Source organism: Liolophura sinensis, chromosome 10 (assembly GCF_032854445.1).
Source record: "Liolophura sinensis isolate JHLJ2023 chromosome 10, CUHK_Ljap_v2, whole genome shotgun sequence".
NCBI classification, from domain to species: Eukaryota; Metazoa; Mollusca; class Polyplacophora; order Chitonida; family Chitonidae; genus Liolophura; species Liolophura sinensis.
Genome location: NC_088304.1, coordinates 13,670,671 through 13,690,348, shown reverse-complemented (window position 1 = coordinate 13,690,348; position 19,678 = coordinate 13,670,671). Strand labels below are relative to the sequence as shown.

At 37.5% G+C, this 19,678-nt stretch overlaps 2 protein-coding genes across 3 annotated transcripts; one reads left to right on the top strand and one right to left on the bottom strand.

Moving 5' to 3' along the window:
- Positions 1–383: 383 nt before the first annotated feature.
- Positions 384–10,593, bottom strand: LOC135476653 (general transcription factor IIH subunit 3-like). 2 transcript variants are annotated; one of them, XM_064756753.1, is made up of 12 exons: positions 10,553–10,593; positions 8,278–8,360; positions 7,262–7,368; positions 6,646–6,800; positions 6,074–6,136; positions 5,195–5,253; positions 4,493–4,567; positions 3,806–3,859; positions 3,035–3,103; positions 1,679–1,814; positions 1,158–1,194; positions 384–570 (listed from the first exon to the last, which is right to left on the bottom strand). In XM_064756753.1, the coding sequence occupies exons 1-12, from the start codon at positions 10,560–10,562 to the stop codon at positions 501–503; spliced, it is 918 nt and encodes a 305-aa protein (XP_064612823.1). In that variant the 5' UTR covers positions 10,563–10,593; the 3' UTR covers positions 384–500. The 2 variants fall into 2 exon arrangements, with proteins under 2 accessions (XP_064612823.1, XP_064612822.1); XM_064756752.1 differs by lacking the exon at positions 10,553–10,593 and having other exon boundaries at positions 8,278–8,373.
- A 96-nt stretch (positions 10,594–10,689) lies between these two features.
- LOC135476675 (translation initiation factor eIF2B subunit alpha-like) lies at positions 10,690–17,908 on the top strand. Its single transcript, XM_064756779.1, has 9 exons — positions 10,690–10,727; positions 11,204–11,305; positions 12,644–12,789; positions 13,540–13,656; positions 14,104–14,216; positions 14,731–14,799; positions 15,141–15,216; positions 16,354–16,479; positions 17,662–17,908. Exons 1-9 carry the CDS (start codon positions 10,715–10,717, stop codon positions 17,815–17,817), a joined length of 918 nt encoding a protein of 305 aa, XP_064612849.1. The 5' UTR covers positions 10,690–10,714; the 3' UTR covers positions 17,818–17,908.
- Positions 17,909–19,678: the final 1,770 nt, after the last annotated feature.

The window sequence follows — 19,678 nt, the reverse complement described above, 5'->3', positions numbered from 1 at the left end:
TTCGGATGTTCCTACACTGCCTTTGGGTGAAGACTCCTTTAGGTAGAAAGTTTGGAACATTTGAGAAACTGTCACTTGTTTCTCAACATGGTAAATGGCAGTACTTTCAGATGTTCCTACACTGCCTTTGGGTGAAGACTCCTTTAGGTAGAAAGTTTGGAACATTTGAGAAATTGTCACTTGTTTCTCAACATGGTAAATGGCAGTACTTTCAGATTTCCTACACTGCCTCTGGGTGAAGACTCCTTTAGGTTGAAAGTTTTGAACATTTGAGAACCTGTTACTTGTTTCTCAACATGTTAATGGCAGTACTTTTGGATTTCCTACACTGCCTTTGGATGAAAACTTCTTTAGGTAAAAAGTTTTGAATATTTATGAACTCATCTTCCTCCCTTCATTCTGGCCTGTCCAGAATGGCAGCTTCTTACCACACAAGCTCAAGATCTCATTCTCCAGGCAGAGACATCGAAAAGAATCCTCAACCATAACCAAGGCTTCTGCTAGGAGACAGCTGATCGCTTCCCTTTCTTTTTCAGTGATTTTGGGGGCCCCAAAAATCTAAATGTTGTTCTGAAAGTAATTAAAAGAGCATATTACATTTACTCACAAAAGAAATATGAAAATTTCTGTTTTGTCCCTATTTGGTAACAGCAGTCAGTTTTCATTGTAAGATAACTTAAAAGGAAAAGAAAATGCTATTGTTGAAAACCAAACATGGTCAACAACAGAGGACAATAATCTCCAATAGACAAGCAAGAACTTATTCTGAATGACTGTTTCAGCAAGTAACACTTTTTCAGGACATCATTTAGAGCCAATTTTTAATCTTCAAATCCCCAGATTCAGGCGGCTTTTCCCAATTATTAGATGTAGGTCAAACATGACTGATTTTCAAGTAGATGTGGAAACCCATGGCACTATAAAGATATTAACAGAAATCAAGTTGCTAACAGTATATAATGTCATACAAACCTTGCCTTGATTTTATAAATAAAGGTTTCCATACCAGAACTACTGCAACTGATGGTTATGTTTTCGTAAAGAAGGTAAATGTAAACGTAGGCGAGTACAATCTATCATTCCTAGTAATGTACAAAACTTTACTTTCCTTTCATAGAACTCAACTAAATGAGTCTGATGAGTGCAAAGGTACTTACTGGCAGGTTGAGCAGATTGGACTGAAGTGACAAAAGACTGAAAGAAAAACAACAATAGTTAAATACAAACACTGATTTATTCATTTATTTGCTTTTTTTTTTTCAAAATCAACATAGTGATATTTTCTTCCAGCAGATATTGTTTATTTATTTATTTATTTGAACTTTACAATGCCTCCTTAAGAATTTTTCACCAAGTTAATACGATGATGACCAGATTCACAGGTGGAACTCAGCAAACTTGAGTAACGCCTGAATATCACCAACCTCGCTGACACACTTTCCCTCATGTGACAAAATTTCATACAATGTTGGTGTAAAACAATCTGTTCTCAACAAATGTTCCCACAGGCTTCATCAACTTTTATTGTCACCAAGATTCTCACCACAATGAGACCGAGAGAATGTAGAAATACCCTGCCCAAGGCTGGGATTGAACCTGTATCTCCACTGCAGACATTGCATGAGTGTTATGTTAACTTACACAATGTGGTTAACAGTTCGGAAACCAAACGACTTACTGGAGAGGCAGACCGAGCAGACATATCCAACATCGATCAGCGTCCTATGGCAGAAGCATGCTGCCCTGTAATCCACCTGAGCCTTGGGGGGTAAGGTCAGCTTATCACGTGTTGATTTATCAGGGAGGAACACCCACTGGAACAGGGAGATCAAAATCTGTATGCACAATTTCATCAAAATAGAGCTGTAATATCTTACATTTTTTTCTCTCTTCAGCATTACTGAATGATTCAAATGAATGGAATGCTAAAAATTTGTCTATCATACAGTTCCTTGTTTTCTCTCCTTGCTTGGTATTTAAGGTGTATGACCTAAAGTTTTAGCCATAACTATTTTAAAGTTACACATTTTGCCCCTTTCAGAGAATTCTTTTGATGTAAGAAGTGTGTTTTCAGGCTGGTTTGGTAGGTAGGAAGACTGTAAATTTCACCACCTATTAAAAGTGATTTAATGATATTTGCTTCTAAAAATTTTAGGTCATTCTCCTTAATGTTACTTCAGCACTTTTTTCAGTCATTTCATAATGTGTGTCCTTGTAACAAACTGGTACTTAAATGCTGACATACTAGGTGCTGCCTCAATAAAATACCATACTGAAGACAGCAGCCATGATACCTCACCCAGTCACAGTAACCAATATGCTGAATATTAAGGGGAGAAGTACTCAGAATGCTGATTTTAGATCCTTAGGAATGCTGGCATATTTCTAGTGCTGCTTCACTGGCATGCTATGTCAAAGACACCAGACATGACACCCCTCCCAGTCACTGTATATCGACAACAAGTCGACCAGCATGATTTTTTTTGTTTTTTTTGATTGGTGTTTTACGCCGTACTCAAGAATATTTCACTTATACGATGGCGGCCAGCATTATGGTGGGTGGAAACCGGGCACAGCCCGGGGGAAACCCACGACCATCCGCAGGTTGCTGGCAGACCTTCCCACTTACGGCCGGAGAGGAAGCCAGCATGAGCTGGACTTGAACTCATAGCGACCGCATTGGTGAGAGGCTCCTGGGTCATTACGCTGCGCTAGCGCGCTAACCGACTGAGCCACGGAGGCCCCAAGACCAGCATGAAGTGTCTTCCCTATGCTGATCATCTTAAGAATGCTGGTATATTCATAGTGCAGCTTCACAAGCATGCTATGTTGAAGACACCAGACATGACATTCCAGTAATCCACAGTAGCCTGACAACAAGATGATCAGTACATCCCCAAAAGCTGATCTTAAGATGAGGAGGTACTGCTCTCAAAACACGTCTCCAAAATCCCTTTTCAATTCACATTTTTTAAATTACTCTTTTATCCCCATCTGAAAAACATTACACCTGAAAATACCTTGGAAAACTTACCAATAAATACTGTAAAAGGCCAGTCATTTGAGGTATTTTCAGGTAAATCCCTCCTGTTATATCACACGCCTGTAGCAATATACAGTATAGAGTCCACAAGCAAATCAGAAGATAACAATATACAACAGAGAGTTCATAAGCAAATCAGAATATAACAATATATAATAGAGAGTTCATAAGCAAATCAGAAGATAACAATATACAGCAGAGAGTTCATAAGCAAATCAGAATATAACAATATACAGTAGAGAGTTCATAAGCAAATCAGAAGGTAACAATAAATAATACAGAGTTCATAAGCAAATCAGCAGATAACAATATGCAGTAGATTAAAATCCAAAATAAAAGATCTCTGTGAGCCATTAGCCAGTCTGTGGTGTGCCCTTGGAATGATCATGGAACACAGGTGTTATGTTATCATATTCATAGATCACAATAACAGTTATCTTCCTGTGTAACTTGTCATAGAGAAACCATGTAGCTAGATTTAATTTATTTATTCATTTATTTATTTATTTGATTGGTGTATTATGTTGTACTCAAGGCTATTTCACAGCCGAAATAAAATACAATACACTGTGTTGTGGCTGAAGGATGGACAGACAAGTGATAAACCTACTGTACTCTCCAAATACCAGCATAAAGTATCTGACAAATAAAGACATCTACAGTATGTGATAAATAAATTTAATAAACATGTTATACCACAAAATCTCTTTAAAATCTCAACTACTTTTTAAACAGAGTCTGAATATTCTTTATGTGACTTACTTGCTGTAACAGGCCAGAATCGTTGTCAAGGATACAGGCATCAATCACAACATTCTGGAAATGGATAAAATGGAGTGAGTGAGTGATTGAGTGAGTGAGTGCCTGGGGTTTAACGTCGTGCTTAACAATTTTTCAGTCATATGACGACGAAGGAATCCTTAGAGTGCATGTAATGTGCCTCCTTGTTGCAGGACAGATTTCCACCACTCTTATCTAGTGCTGCTTCACTGAGACGCCATACCGAAGGCAAGTAAGCTGCCCCACTCGATCCATTATACTGAGACAGGTCAACCACTATCCACTTCATGCTGAACGCCAAGCGAGTAAGTTACAACTTCCTCTTTTAAGGTCACAGGTGTGACTCGACCCAGGATTGACCCTGGATCTACTGCTCCCGAAGCGGACGCTCTACCAACTGTGCTATCAGGGTCGGTCAGATAAAATGGATGTGCCTCATAAAACATATTCCGACCTCAAAACCATCTCAAAGCTGCTCTCAAAGCTGCTGATATTTTCAACTCTAATTTTTACCCATATTACAAATTTAAACTTATGTACCTTAAAAAAAATATAATCAGATTAGTTAAAAATGCTATCAATTGAACACCCTGTTCCAACCAACCTTGTTCTTATAGTACTAAGGTGATATCATTAAACTGAAATATTTATGAACTCTAATTCAAATACCTGTTTCTGAGCCGTGAAAACCACGTTCATGAAATTCATATACTGCGCTGGGTTATCTTCTGAACCTTTAACAATCTGGAATAAAATTTTTTTTTTTTTTTAAGACAAAGTAAATATTTTGAGTGAGTGAGTGCGTGCTTGGGGTTTAACGTCGTACTCAACAATTTTTAAGTCATATGACGACGAAGGAATCCTTAAGGTGCATGTAATGTGCCTCCTTGTAGCAGGACGGATTTCCACCATTCTTTTATCTAGTGCTGCTTCATTGAGACAACTTACTGAAGGCAAGTAAGCCACCCCGCCCGAGCCATTATACTGATACGGGTCAACCAGTCGTTGCACTATCCCTTTCATGCTGAACGCCAAGCGAGGAAGTTACAACTTCCTCTTTTAAAGTCTTAGGTGTGACTCGAATAAGGATTGATCCTGGATCTACCCCTCCCGAAGCGGAAATATTTTGACAGCAATTTAATGATCACATAAATGACTGTACAAATGTATGTCCCCATTTACACAATATCAGACAGGCAATAGACAAAGTTCTTCACATGGAGATTTTGTAAACAAGATATCTTCACAAACGGTACGTTGTGCATGAAAACTATTCACTAGAATATTGTATGTTACCAAATTAACAGCCCATTTGTTTTGTACTGCCTACATTAAATAAGACATTCAAAAGTTAAAAATTAATCCACAGACCAGAATTCTTGCAGACATTTCTTCTCCAGCCACACATTCCTTCTCCAATCTGTGAATATCTAATTCTACAGTTAAGAATTAGGTTTGAAAATATTTGCTTACCATGGTTCTAAGATCTGACCGCTTAAATTTATTTATTTAAACAACCAGCAGATGGCCATGGGTTTCCCCCAGATTCTGCATGGTTACCTCCCACCATAAGTGAAATGTTCTTGAGCACCGCATAAAACACCAATCAAATAAAAAACATAAATTATTTAAACATGAACAATTGTAATAATTGTAATTCTTTATTTGTTTATTGAGGATTTCCCACAGCCCTATAGTCACGAGGGGATCTCCTCAACATAACATCTACGTATATACACCAACATAGAAAACAAAGAGAACAAATGACATGTACATGTACAGAATAAGGTGATGGGAACAAAGAAAGATCAAAATCAAATCATATTACTGCTGGGCTTGGATGGTGAATCTATTGGACATGCTTATAAAATTATGTGCAGATTTTAAGATCAACTGATTATTATTCACACTTAGTTCAGGTGAGCCAAATAAGAGTAAAGTACAAATGTGTTTAGAACAACTAGTCAAAAATACAGAAGGGTGAACTCCAGGAGATATAGTTCTAAAGATGCTTTTTAGCATGTGCTTTCTATGAGTGGCATTGTAGTTTGTTGTGTGGTACAAATTACATGTTCTGTCCTCTTTTCACCATTGTCAGCTACAATTTCTTAATGTTTCAGATTTTTTTTAATATGGATAACCTATCGTATTAATAGCAAACTGAATCACTTTGTTAAGTCACAGTATACTGCACCAGGTCCCCCTGCCCCACCACCACCCCCAAACACACACACAATGAGTAAAGGATACAGCACAGTGCCATTGCCATAGAGCCAGCTAAGAGAGAGTCTGAGAACAGCTCACCACAAAGACCTGCCACAAAACAAGTTTAATACTGTCCTGTAATAATTATTATCTAAGACAACACATCAATATTTTCAATACAATAATTCAGAGTGATCTAATACTGACAACATTAGGGCAACTCAGCCAAAACTTGCTAGATGACTATTATCAAACTTATCATGCAGGTAATACATCACTGATAAAACAAATGAAGAAGAAGAAGAAGAAAAATAACAGCGGAAAAGAAACACAAATTCTTCCATATCAGTTCACTTAACTAGCGTTAACTACCTATCTTAAGAAATTCTCTATTCTATTTGATTTATTTATTTGATTGGTGTTTTACGCCGTACTCAAGAATATTTCACTTATACGACGGCGGCCAACATTATGGTCGGAAACCCGGGGGAAACTCACGACCATCCGCAGGTTGCTGGCAGACCTTCTCACTTACGGCTGGGGAGGAAGCCAGCATGAGCTGGACTTGATTCTCTATTCTATAAGTCAATCTTTCTTGTATACTTTTGCAATGTTACCTGACAAAACAAGCTCCTTGATCTGTTTCCGGATGCTTTCATTCACAATAGAGAACAATTCATGCCGTCCATCACCAGGAACTGTCTGCCCATTCGCAGTCTCTGTACCTTCTGTTGTTCTTTGGTCAAGGTCAGGTCTTGGGTACAGGAAGTGGCTGTGGAAAGTAAAACAGAATCTCTACACATTTAGTTTCTGGCAATGCCAAAGGTGTAAGAGATTTAAAAAATCTAAGTCTCTTTTAGGTCCCTTTTGAGAAACAGCCCCCAGGAATTGTAATTAAACTAAGATGTCAATTATCTGCTATGTTAAAGGTGAACAGCAACGCTTTCAATTTCCGCAAACAATGTTTCAGCTGGCTTCTTCTGTTATTGTTTGAGACTGTGAACGTGCCCCGCATGAAAAAAATTATAAAGCCACTGGCATTTGAACAGATTGTTCAGATTTGTGGAATTTATTTCAGGCAAACAAAATACTAACATATCTGTAAACATATCTGTAAACGTATCTGTAAACTTCAATGTCTTCTCAAATGTATACATTCAAGCCAAAACTTTCACACCTTTCAACTTTAGTTTTAGATATTTTTTTCACTAACTATAAAATTGATCAAATCACCTTGCGTTGGTATGAGAGGCGATGACAGCCAATTTATTTTTGTGGTTCATCATCAGATGAGAATTTGCACACACAAGTACATTGTCCAGGCACTGGGACAAGGTCAGCTGAAATTAAAACTAAAACAATTACTAAAGTAAAACAATTTGCAAAACTTTGCAAATGAGATATGGATGTACAATGTTATTTTATGCGATAATTACATAGACGAAGAAGCCCAAAACAGTAATCTTTTTTTTTTAATTAAATAATAAAAATGTGTCATTTAAAGCGAGTAGCGTTCCAAGTAATTATCAACTCAAATAACTCACAATCCAATTAGATTAAGTACATAATTATCTCAGAAATCTGAGGCACTAATTTGTACTTCCCTTGTGGATTTATCTTAATTTGTAGATACACAGGTGATAATTCTGAGCAGCATGTCAGACACACACAATAAAATGTTTAAACATAGCAGTGGAGCAATCTGAGATGAGAAGAAAGAGAGAGAGAGAGAGAGAGCACAATTTTTGATATTTTTAAAGACATGTTTGAAGTCATTTACTCCAAACAAAACCAGGGAATTATGACTGGACTGACTCTCACAGAAAAAAGCTCATATTAATCTAACCTCCTTTAGGTCATTAAAATTCTTCACTGGATGTAACACAATCCTACTGGAAAAAAAAAATTTTTTTCCCTCTTTTATAATGAAAGAGGTAGATATTTCAAAGAAACTTAACAATGAGAAGAAAATATAAGGTGAGACTTTTCAAAAGCTGGATAAAAAATGTTAGGATAGAGCCCTTTTTTGGTGCATTGGTCAAGTTACCCCGATCAAACACATTTTGTACAACTCTCCCTCATTATAACACCTTTTATTGCAGGTTGGGCATTGTCACTTTCACAGAGTGTCCAGTCACACCTGGTGAATTAAGACTTAAATTGGTCCCCTTGGCAAAAATCCTGTTAATCCATTATGATCTTTTACAGGTATACATATGTAAGTCCAGCCTAGAAGGCTGTACATGTACCTGTCCATCTCCTTTACCCTGGCTCAATCCCCACCATACTGGATTTGTGTCAACAATGATTATCAGCAGACTTGTTGCATCATCTGTAAGTGACATAATAATTTATCATTAGTTCAATGCTCTCAATAATAACAAATGTCTGGCCCATTTAGTGCACTGTTTGGTCCATCCAGTGCAAGCCTGCAAATAAGCAGCTGGAACAGGATATTGCCAGGCTTTCAACTCGCTCTTGTCAGGTACAAACTGTGACTTGCCTGACAAACTTTGCATGTAAATAACATAGGGAATCTTCAAAACACTTGTAGGATTGAATGGGTTTTGAAATTTTTCAGCCATGCTTCAATATGCATACTAGTGTGCGACTGTTTAAAAGTAGTTGGATAAGACCTATCATATTACAATCATGGCGTCTACTTCATAGATCAAAGGAACCTTGAATGCATGAACCAATACAGCTTGTACAACATAAATGTCTCAGGTTAAAAATCTAAAACTACCAGCAAGGCAACCAAACTGCCTGAAGCCATAGTGGTCTAGGATTTGCCATTTTCCATGGAAATATTTTCCTCAGTAAGGCTACAAGTTGCGTTCCCAAAGCTTGTCAGGGGGCACCACCAGTTTGTTTTGTTAAATGGATGAAAGCTGACCCCACTATTCCCGGTTGTTGGACCCCTTCTGCGCAACGTTTTTGTGTATTACTACATCCCAATAGCACCCGATATATAGGGTAGGGGGAGGGGTCACGGAACAAGGTGTTAGAGGTTGTCATTTTTACAGTGGGAAACAGTGACGACAAATCCACTGTTCTGTGCTAAAGACTTCAGATAAATACAGATGTTTATTTTATGCGTATTACACTGCTGACAATAGTTTAAAATAAAACACAAACTTATTGGCTAATAGTGGCCTGCTTCTTTTGGTGTTTTACGCGAGGACCCTAGTGATTTTAGAGTGGATTTTGATGGGTTGGGGTTTGACAGTAGGAAGAAACAGAATGCTAAGTGCACATTCACCGAACACGTTTGTTTACACTGGAGCACATAGTGTCCACAACATTGCTCAATGACCATGTAGTGTTCAGTTCTCTGGTTCTAAACTCACAACGGCACACTAACTGTGCTTGATGGGATCATATAATCAGCTTATTTTAAAACTGAATTATGTGACATAGGTAAATGTCTGATTAAATCAATCAAAGAAATTTGAATGCCAAAGGATGGAACTTACATGCCTCCCAAAGCAATTGAGATTTTAAGTTAAGAAATACTAAATGGCTGGTTATATGTAGAGAGATTATGGCATTTGCTTAGACATTGTAATGTGATATTACAAAATAAATAATTATTAATATTTAGGTCAAATAATTGATAATATGACACAAACCGTACTTCCTTTTAGGGCAAATATTCACTGGGTGGATTTCACAAAAAAATGACTTTTTGAATGAATTTTTCGTTAAAAACACTTTGTTAGTCATTACCTTTTATTTGTTACATATTAGGCCAAGCAGAAATATTTTTGTGGAATGGGCTTCTAGAAAATCAAAATATCGTACCCAAATAGATGAACTTGTGCATTTTTCATATCTAATTTTGCAACTTGCATCCCAAAAATTTACCATTAATTCTTATATACTATAATTCTTCCTTTAATATTATAAAATTGTATCTATATACTTCCCAGAGAAACACTAATGCAATTTTTAGGCCTTGTCTGGCCTAAAGAGTGGGGTCATTTTTTGCTATTTTCAGAAAATTACAATTTAAGAGGGCCCTGAATTCCAGGTGATCACGCGCGAATTTGTTCCTTGCTGAATTATGAGTTATGTAGGCTATTATTTATATAAACATTATATATTAAGATTTCCAAAAATGTACAGTTTGTCCTGATCTCTATGAATTTTAAAAATCATTTAGGCATGTTACTACAAGGCTCAGTTGCAATGTCCATGCATCTTGTCTTTACTACTCTACGTTTAGCATCAACTAGAGAACCTACTGTCCTCACAAAATGAGAGGTAACTTCGCATGGCTTGATTCTGCGCTGCCTTCAACTTTAAAGAAAACAACTAGAACATTTTCAATTCTACAGTTCAGCCCAAAATGGTTACTGAGGGTCCAACTGTCGTGAGTCAACATATTTGTTAGTGCGATGCTGCTGCTTTCTAAAGAAATACCAAGAACGGTTTTCATACAGTATGAAATAGAAACTGTCGCAAACTATAGAACCGGGCTTTAAAACTGAAAAAGAAGCCACAAATATCTTATGTTTACACCTGATGACATCGTCTCTGTTTTCACGTGCTTCTTCCCGTAAAATCTGTTACATCTTATTTGATTGGTTGACTAACCGGAAAGCGTAAGCTATAGCCAATCCACACCGAATTTATTGCATCAGTCGGTCGGAATCTGACGAGCAACAACAACACAGCAGCAGCATGGACAAAACTGGTGAGCTGTAAAAGAAATCCGAAGAAAGCGTGTATGGTCCAAAATGCCAAGTCTGATTACTGACGTACAACAACAGAGTGTTATCCTAACTTTCCAAGTTGTCATCGAAGTTAAATCAGAACATTTTTTTCCAACATATGGGATAGTACATGAAAGTCAATGGGATGCAAAGTGCTATAGCCTTCATCATGATAGATGGTTGACACAGCATTATACTGTCAATACTGAAAACTGCTTCACAACATTGCATTTGCCATATGCATGTAATAACATGAAGAAAAAAAAAGGTAGAAAATGGTATACCAAATGGTGTGTTTTCTTGTGTTGCTTTTGGTGAGATTATTTATTGGAACCAAAAAAGAATTTTTTTTTCTTCAGAGTAGCCCAACATGTGGGTTTTTCTTCCCCTAAATGTAAACAGTATGTAATGGTCGGTGCAGATATGGATAATTTTGTTTGCATCTTTCTTTATGTAGCTTTACTCCGATACTTTGAGAAGACTGTCGCGGATAACCCTGAGAAATCACGGGCAATAGCAGCCATTCAGACTCTTATAGAATACCTGAAACAAGATTCAGGTAAGTTTGTTCAAGACTGGAACATCCAGTGTTTACACAGTCCTGCCTTATATGCGGGTGCCTCAGTTCATCAGAGTTCCATACAGGGTGTTCAAAAAGGGCAAGTAGCGGGCTGCAGACAGCTGTCTACAGCCGTCCCCGTCACCGCCTACTTTGAATATTCTTACTATTTAAATCAATAGTAATTGAGACATAATTACTTTTAATTCAGCCGCCTACTTTTGAATTTTGACCTCCTTTTCCAATTCTAAATGAAACCCCAGCATATGTCACAAGTCAAACTTCTGTTATGAAAATGAAGCTGCTTGGATTTCCCAAGGAAAAACAATATAATTAAATAACTAGGCCACATTTCAATAGTGACCCAATTATATAAATGTGAACCTCTCTCAAATGAAAAGTTTGAAAGCATAAATGTACAAAATACATCAAAGCTGCCTGTAACAATTAACAAAACAGGTCAGGACAACCTGCAAAAACAGGTTTGTTTTTTTATATTTGTTTTTTCAAAACAGAATATAGGACAATAAAACCCTTAATTAATTGTTAATTACTGGTACTTGTATAACAGAATTTGGGGGATAGTGATCTGCCAGTTGTAATTTTCCATATCAAATCAATGCCTGACACCACAAAAAGTCTCAAAACACTTTAATGAAAACTCAAATGAAATAATTGATAAGCGAAGGTGGTTTGTAAATTTTTTCAAAATGAAATTAGAATAGACTTGCCGAACTCCTATATATGTACGCCAGGCCTATGAAGTACTATGCTATACACTTGAATTCCGGTATTTGCATCAACTCCACAACACAAAACTCACATGAACAAGAAACCTACAGGTATCTGTTGGGCATACTTGCTATGCTAACCACTCTCAGGATTGGGGCTAGTGCATATGGGTTGAACTATGAACTTTATGATTTCACAGAAGTTTTAACATATAATTTCCCAAATAAAAGTGAGATGATCTTTCCTTACCTTTTTCGCATTTCTGGCGCATGTAAATTCTGGTATCTACTGCATCAGTAAAAAAAAAGTCATCAATATATGTATATATTATATAATTTTTGAGTTAATGGAGGAAGAAATATCATTTCAGATTCATGTTCTTTTATGTACTAACTTTCAAAAATAAAAGTGCCTTACCTCATGGGATGTTGAAGTACAGTGGTCTTTATGCCACTGAGCCAGCACATGCCTGTATAAATGTATCTGTACTTTGTAAACATCTGAAACAGTAGAACAAAAAGAAAAGTTAAGAATTGTCTTGTATTGCCAATTAATCTTTTATTTTTTGCACGATAAGAGTTTCTGTGTGTTTTTTTTTTTTTTCAGCTGAGACATTGTCAGGATTACGAGCCAATCTGAAGGATGTAATCAGCACTTTGACAGAAACAGAGAGTAATGTAACATCCATTTCGTCCGGTTGTGAGCTCTTCCTGCGCTTTATCACCCTCACAGGAGCTTCTCTAGAGAGCTCGGTAAGTCATATATATGAGGAGAATAGTGCTTTGAGCTTCTGCTGTGTAACAGGAGATGTGGGTTCAATCCCGGGTCAGGTCAAGTTTGAAAGTCTTCATAATTGGCCATCCTCCTCATTTGTTGATCTATAAAGAGGAATTCTTTAACCACTCAGTGATTGTCTGTATTCTGTGACTGGTCAAGGTGTCATGTCTGATGTGATTATAACGTGACTGGTTGAGGTGTCATGTCCAATGTCAGCATACAGTAACTGGTTCAGGTGTCCTGTCTGATGTCAGTATACAGTGACTAGTTCAGGTGTCATGTCTGATGTCTATATGCAGTGACTGGCTGAAATGTCCTGTCTTATGTCAGCATACTGTGACTGGTTGAGGTGTCATGTCTAATGTCAGCATACTGTGACTGGTTGAGGTGTCATGTCTAATGTTAGTATACTGTGATTGGTAGAGGTGTCATGTCTGATGTCATATCTGATGTCAGTATGCTGTGACTGGTTGAGATGCCATGTCTGATTTCTTTATACTGTGACTGGTTGAGGTTTCATGCCTGTAGAATGAGGGTTCATACCTGCCACTTTAGACTGGATTTTATTGGACGTAAAGGGACATATCTGTTGCACCTTTCTGCTTGATGGTAACATCAGTTTTTTCAAAAATAAAATCAAGTCACTGAAATTGAAAATTTTGGCGTTGTCATATTGCGATGGCATACTGTTTATCTTTAAAATAGATTTTCTTTTTCTTTGAAAGGATTTCAATGCCTGTAAAAAGTTGATGGTGGACAGGGGGAATCTGTTCCTTCAAAAAGTGGCAACATCACGACAGAAAATCAGCAAATTGGCACATCCTTTTATTCTAGATGGAGCAGTAAGTAAATACATTAGTTTCACTTTCAATTTCATATATTATAACACTGATTGATTGAGTTAATTAGTAATTAAGTGACTTTGTATGCTTCTTTTTTACTTGAAAAGCTGTGGTGTTCTTTGTGTTAAGGGGCTATCTCTGGTCGTGTCATTTTTGCGAAAGAAAATCCTGTGTGTGCTGCCAGCACTTTTTCATCTTAAGAAAGTGTTAAAATAGAATCTTGATCCTGTTTGATAAATTAATAAAAAAATTAATAAAAAAATTAATAAAATATAGAGAATGCCTTGCCAGTGTACTGTAAATGTATCAGACCAATTAAAGCACTGTCCCAAACAGATATAATTTGTGTATGTCAGAAAAAAGTATTCAAGAGGTGGGAAAAATTGGCATTACACATAATGAAACCTGTAATTAATTTTTGTCATTTGTTTTCTTCGTTGTTTGAAGACGATCTTGACACACTCACGGTCTCGTGTAGTTCTCCACGTCCTGAAAGAGGCTGCCAAGGCGAAGAAAAGATTCAACGTATTTGTCATGGAATCGCAACCTGACAAATCTGGGTGTGTAAGACTTTTGAAAATTGAAAATTCACTGGAAAAGCTAAGATAAATCCAGTGTTTTAGAAGAATTTTATTGGGTTAGAAAATGTAAAAGGAGACCATTTTTCTGGACAGTGTTTAATAGTCAGTAGTCTGAAGTAAAGTTCATTTCAGTGTTTATTTGTTTTTAAATGTTGACAGCCCTGTGCTTCATTTTATTTAACTGATAATTCGGGCTACGGTTTTCACACTGTTGATATATTTTTGGCTAAATATCATTTCTCTTGTTTGACAGTATGCTAATTTAAAATTTTGGGTAAATTTGTGGCCTAGGAAGCAAAGAATCCACCAAAAATGGATGGACAGACAGAATGGCCACCAAGCCTCTTGATACCTCGGTACAGCCCAAAGCAAGACTCATGGGTCACAAATAAGCAGGTCTTGTACACAGACTTTTAGTTTATAAGCTTTATTAATGTTCTTTTGAATTCTTTTCAGTCTCGTATTATCTGTATCTATTATTTCCTTTAACCAGGCACTTGACATGCAAAGAACTCACAGCATTAGGTATTCCCTGTACAGTGATTCTAGACTCAGCTGTAGGGTAAGTGGAGTTATCCCCCCTTGAAAAAAAGAGTGGTGACCTTCTGTTGATACAAAACTCTTTAGTAAAATTTGAATAGGCACATCAAACCATGGCACACATGTTGTGCTGCTATTATAGTAACAAATTTCCCCATATCATTTTTTTGCTGCTTTACACCTTCTTGGTAAAATTTCCAAATATGGCATTATCGACAGCTGACATCATTATTCCATATTGCTCTTGGTTGGTTTACTATAGACCTATGCAAAAGTCAAAATATTGCCCACATTTTTGAAAATACCTGCAAGTTGTTGTTAAAGTGGGCATTTTTATCAAGGTATATTTGTCTGGTGCTGTAGGTATGTGATGGAGAAGGTAGACATTTGCCTGGTCGGTGCTGAAGGGGTCGTGGAAAACGGTGGCATAATAAACAAGGTAAAAGTTTTTGTACAAGGTTCACAGCTAGGAACTCCTTTATTCTTTCCTTTACTACGGGTACTTCCTTTACAATTATGGGTGCATGTGTGTTCATAAAGCAGCCGTGTAGTATGTTAGCCATGCAGCGTCACAGAAGAAAGCAGTCTCTTCTGCTGCGATGTAGACCTTTTTGTGTAGCCTGTCCTCGTGTCTCCTATGTCAGGGTCATTTAGTGTTATGGCATTTTTGTCTGCCTGTCCGTCCGTCCGTCCGTCCATCCATATCCATCTCTATCTCTAGGCAATATCTTCATTGGGAAGGCGGCATATTTTTTTAATCGTTTGAGATGGTGCTCGTGTGAAGCAGAACCTCGAACAATTGTTCGTCAAGAGTGGATTGTATCGCAATGTCCACACTGTTACAATGTATCAGTTTCCATTGTAACGTCATATTGTCTATAATGTGATGGCTCAGTTGGTGAGCACACTAGCACAGCATAATGACCCAGAAGGTCCTTCAGCAACCTGCAGATGGTCGTGGGTTTCCCCCCAGTCTCATCCTACCATAATGCTGGCCACCGTTGTATAAGTGAAATATTCTTGAGTACAGCGTAAAACACCAATCAAATAAATAAATAAATATAATGTGACATCAACATGTTGAGCTGGGAAAGGAACTTTTGACATAAATGTAATTACGTTAAGGTGTTACTTCCGGGCATTTGACAGGCCCCCATTGATTTGAACGGGCTGTTTTTATTTTTTGATGGAGACAAAGATACTGAGGTGACAACATTGTGACTCACATTTGTTCATTTCTCTGGTTAACACTGTAAATAGATTGCCATCTTCCCTATGTTTACACTGTGTTAACTATGTGTGAATTTTGGAGTCCAGTCTTCAACTTGAATTGTTTTTGCATTCAGTTTTTGCATTCAGTTTTTGCATTCACGTTTTGGTGGAAGATGATGTGTAAGAGATGATGTTCGTCATCTTGTGGTATGAACAGGAATACGGAAGGATGATTAGTTCCTGCAAAATAGTGTGAACTTCTGTGCTACTTACTGTAAATTACTATGATTTTCTGTACCAGTTTAGTGAAAAAAAGCTCCCTGAAATAATAGGGGATTCACTGACCGACTCTTTTGTTTTACAGATAGGAACATTTGCGCTGGCAATATCAGCCCGGGAGATGAACAAGCCTGTATATGTTCTGGCGGAAAGTTTTAAATTTGTTCGTCTGTACCCTCTTAATCAGCAAGATATTCCTAATCAGTTCAAGGTAAATCAATAAATCAAACTAACAATGAATAGCCTTTGTGAACTTAGCTTTGATCCTGTTTGATGTTCATTTGTAATACAAACATTCAGAGGGTTGTAGATAGGTAGATTTCCATGTGAATGAATTTGTTACTATATTACATTGGGTGGGAATCTCATTTTCTTGATTTTTCAGTGGCTTATTTATCATTGTCTTCCTAAACAATATATTTGTCAGAAAAAGAGAAAAAATAAAAATACAGAACATATTTAGGAAACATTTTAGATAAAATATAAACAATATGAAATTATAATTTGAAATCAGGGGCCTCTGTGGCTCGGTTGGTTAGCGCAGTGCACTTACCTAGGGGCCTCTCACCAATGCGGTAGCTGTGAGTTCAAGTCCAGCTTGTGCTGGCTTCCTCTCCGTCAATACGTGGGGAGGTCTGTCAGCAACCTGCGGATGGTCGTGAGTTTCCCCAGGTCTGTGCTTGGTTTCCTCCCACCATAATGCTGGCCGCCGTTGTATAAGTGAAATATTTCTGAGTACGGCGTACACCATTCAAATAAATAAATAATTTGAAATCAGTTTTTATCAGTCCTTATAATAATCCCAAATGAAGTTCACTGATCAGATTTAATCAATATTTAACAGTATTTTCCGTGACATTTTATTGTTAGATTTATTTCTGTAAATAATTGTTTCATTTGTCTTCAAATTTAAACCACGCTACATTTCTGGTATCTTTTAGGTTGACAGTGAAGATTTGCAAAAATGATTCCTTCACCTCACCTTTCTACTCTTCAAAAACTAATGAAGACAGGTGATAAATGTGTTATATAGCTGTATTGATGACCGTACGTCTGTCTGTGTGTCCTGAGCATCTGCTTCGGGAGCTGTAGATCCAGGATCAATCCTGGGTCAAGTCACACCTAAGACCTCAAAAGAGGAAGTTGTAACTTCCTCACCTGGCGTTCAGCATGAAGACTGGTTGACCCGTATCAGTATAATGGCTCGGGACTTGCCTTCGGTACGTCGTCTCAGTGAAGCAGCACTAGGTAAAAGAGCGGTGGAAATCCGTCCTGCAACAGGGAGGTACATTACATGCACTCTAGGGATTCCTTCGTAGTCATATGACTGAAAAATTGTTGAGCGCGACGTTAAACCCCAAACACTCATTCACTCTGTGTGTTCCTGTTTCAGTATCAGGCCAAAGTGTTGAAGTCGAAAGCTGACCTTGACAAGGAGCACCCTCTAGTAGACTACACGCCCCCTCTCTACATCTCTCTCCTCTTCACTGATCTCGGCATCCTTACCCCCTCAGCTGTCAGCGATGAACTCATTAAACTGTATTTATAGCGCCAACTGTATTTCTTGTGTCTGCTTTTCAGTCCTGACACTGTGAGCAGTTTGAACTGTGTTTACGTGAAAGGACAAAAATGTCAACTGAATTTCTATTTGTGTGATCAGCAATATGATCAGTTTTGTCTACATTTTTACCATTAAATGGATTTTCAGCTGTATATACTGTACAGTTATTTTTCTCACTGATTAGTTTAACATAATAAAGAGGCGAGTAACTCCGAAAAAAGCAAGGATCATTTTGACTCAGTATTTCAGCACTATATTTTGCCATCATTAGAACTGAATTTCATGGTGGACATTGCTGTATTTTGTCACTATCACTGTACCTGTGTGTGTATATATATATATATATATATATATATATATATATATATATCTGTTAACCATGGCATTAAATACAGAAATATATTTCAGTATAGAATATTGTTCAGATAATATCTATCTGTTGTATCATCTTGCTCTTTTATTCTTCTGTTATTATTTTAAAATGCTATGCATTTTTTGTCTTTGTCTCCATATCTCTGTATATATCTCACCGTGAAATTGAGTTCTCCTGATGATGGAAAAACAAAGTGCCGAAATATCGAGTGAAAATGAGCCTTTCCTTTTTTTCACAGTTACACTATTCTTCTAATGTTGTGTAGTTGTACTGTGTTGACTGTGTTATCATATAACCAGTGTATGTTTTGGACTGTATCTGTAGTTTGTTGCTGTTCACCTCTCTATCATTATAACATTGTTGTTGTTGGGGGACAAAACTTCCTTTCATTTTTATATCTTGTGTATGTACTAGTATTAAGTTCTTTAGCAACTGATAGCCTGTGGCATACATCAAATAGGAAAAGAGCCACTAAACGAAAAAGTGGAAAGGTCTGTCAGCAACCTGCGGTTGGTAGTGGGATTCCCCCAGGCTGTGCCCAGTTTCCTCCTACCATAATGCTGGCCGCCGTTGTGTAAGTGACATATTCTTGAGTACGGCGTAAAACACCAATCAAATAAATAAATAAATAAATCTAAACAAAAAAAGGCTAAAACTTTTTAAAGTATTTACACTTGTGTACAACAACAGCTTGGTGAAAATAGTGGGTGGGGAGGGTCTACACCTTAGTGACATAACTGCTGTCTATATTCACATGTTACAATGAAGGGTCTCGCTGGCTTCGTCTCCGGCCCTAGGTGGAAAGGTCTGCCAGCAACATGCTATGGGTTTCTCCGGGTTCTGCCCAGTTTCCTCCCACCATAATGCTGGCAGCCGTATAAGTGAAATATTCTTTAGCAAGGCGTAAAACACAAAGCAAATAAATAAGTAAATAAATATAATGAAGGCATTATAGTGAAGAAGAGTTGTATTAAAGATTTATTTGATTGGTGTTTTACGCCGTACTCAAGAATATTTCACTTATACGACAGCGGCCAGCATTATGGTGGGTGGAAACCGGGCAGAGCCAGGGGGAAACCCACAACCATCCACAGGTTGCTGACAGACCTTCTCGCTTATGGCGGAGAGGAAGCCAGCATGAGCTGGACTTGAACTCACAGCAACCGCATTGGTGAGAGGCTCCTGGGTCATTACGCTGCGCTAGCGCGCTAACCGACTGAGCCACGGAGGCCCCTGTATTAAAGAGGCTGTATTGGAAAACTTTGTCAGGGACATGAAAGTAGTTTCATAATATTCGATCACTCGTCAAAAAGTGTAATTTATGACTTGATTTTCTAGACACAGTATTATGTTAATCCTATTCTGTTTAATGATGTTACCTGTACGTGTGGAGTTGCCTGCATTTGGTGTTACATCTGCCTTTGTGTTAGCAGAGAGATAAACACTTATCATGGAAGTCAATAAGGGGAACGGTCT

Excerpts from the sequence above, each read along its gene's own strand:
- LOC135476653 (XM_064756752.1), bottom strand. The coding sequence starts at position 8,373 with ATGTCACTTACAGATGATGCAACAAGTCTGCTGATAATCATTGTTGAC. Across the intron at positions 5,254-6,073 it reads TATGGCAATGGCACTGTGCT|ATATTCACAGATTGGAGAAG; the intron begins GTATCCTTTACT and ends CTGTAGAATTAG. Across the intron at positions 4,568-5,194 it reads AAATGTCTGCAAGAATTCTG|ATTGTTAAAGGTTCAGAAGA; the intron begins GTCTGTGGATTA and ends ATTTTATTCCAG.
- LOC135476675 (XM_064756779.1), top strand. Across the intron at positions 12,790-13,539 it reads GAGCTTCTCTAGAGAGCTCG|GATTTCAATGCCTGTAAAAA; the intron begins GTAAGTCATATA and ends TTTCTTTGAAAG. Across the intron at positions 14,800-15,140 it reads ATTCTAGACTCAGCTGTAGG|GTATGTGATGGAGAAGGTAG; the intron begins GTAAGTGGAGTT and ends CTGGTGCTGTAG.